Source organism: Sinocyclocheilus rhinocerous, unplaced genomic scaffold (genome assembly GCF_001515625.1).
Source record: "Sinocyclocheilus rhinocerous isolate Xijiao unplaced genomic scaffold, SAMN03320098_v1.1 scaffold1310, whole genome shotgun sequence".
Classification (NCBI taxonomy): domain Eukaryota; kingdom Metazoa; phylum Chordata; class Actinopteri; order Cypriniformes; family Cyprinidae; genus Sinocyclocheilus; species Sinocyclocheilus rhinocerous.
The window spans coordinates 728,056-729,393 of NW_015635534.1; the positions used below are offsets into that span (position 1 = coordinate 728,056).

General features: G+C 28.3%; 1 protein-coding gene across 2 annotated transcripts in view; it reads right to left on the reverse strand.

Annotated features, from left to right (window-relative positions):
- Nucleotides 1–14: 14 nt before the first annotated feature.
- Nucleotides 15–1,338, reverse strand: part of LOC107747165 (golgin subfamily A member 7B-like) — a 9,449-nt gene continuing 8,125 nt past the window's right edge. For both annotated transcript variants that reach the window (XM_016561605.1, XM_016561604.1), the window contains exon 5: nt 15–135. In XM_016561605.1, the coding sequence (XP_016417091.1) occupies nt 58–135 (78 nt within the window). In that variant the 3' untranslated portion in view covers nt 15–57. The remainder of the gene's footprint in view (nt 136–1,338) is intronic.

The following is a 1,338-nucleotide window of genomic DNA, read 5'->3' on the forward strand; positions in this document are numbered from 1 at the left end:
GTGAGTGAGTGAGTGAGTGAGTGTGTGTGTGTGTGTGTGTTTGTGTGTGTGTGTGAATCAGCGTCCGCTGCTGGTTGTGCTGCTTCCTGAGCTTGAACCGCTGGAGCCGCGATCCTCGTACACACTGATCTCAATCTAACACACACACACAGGTTAAGGGAGTAATATCACAGTATTACACAACCTTACATGCACAAACTACTAAACAAATCACTTTACACATACATGCTTTTACTAGACGACTTGCAATGAATATGATTGAAACTGGTGTCCAGTTTCATTTTATCATTATTGATAAACTATTACAGTTTTTGTTAATATTTTGAAGGCATTTTACTTATACATTTTATGTTTTAATTTTAGTTTAATTTTTTTATAATTTTGTTGTTTTTTTGTTTTGTTATTATTATTGTTGTATTTCTATATAATTTTTATAAAATTTATTGTATTTTATATTTAATTTTAGTTTATTTTATTTCAAGGGTTTTATGATTTTAGTTAGTTATAATAACCAATGGTCCAATTACTGTTAAAGCAATAAAGGCAGAAATCTGACAAATTATTTATAGTGAGAGCTTATTAGATATTTTATATTAACTACTTTCTTCCATTAAATGAACATAACATGAAAAATAGCAATATCTGTTCAATTGATATTCAATTGTGAAAAATAAAATACATTATAAAAAGAAATAATATAAAATATAAGATCATATAATAATTATGAAGTTAGAAATATTATATAATGTATAAATAAATTAATATAAAAATATATAAATATTACTTATGAACCTAATTTAATTACGAAAAACAATATTTAGCTTATTTGAGATTTAACATTATCTTTTGAATTTAATGCACTGTAAATATATATAGGAATAAAAATACATCTTAAATATTCATATCTTTATTAATAAATTTAATTATGAAAAACTATATTTATCTTATTTGATATTCAACAAAATCTGTTGAAGTGATAGCAATTTACTGTTAAAAAACTGAATTAATATAAAAGCCAAAAACAATATTTGGCTATTTCCCACATTTTATTCACAATCTTGTCTTCAGGGTTGCAATAATTGCAAACCTCACACAAAATGAAGAGATAATAAAATAATTTATGCGACATCCTAAGCTGGACTAACAACAGTTTCTGAAGTACAAGCAGCTTCCACTGACCATTTGTTCTCTCACACACACACACACACACAGACAGACACACACACACACACACACACAGACAGACAGACTCTTTAACACACACACAGACAGACACACACACACACACACACACAGACAGACACACACACACACACACACACAGACAGACAGACTCTT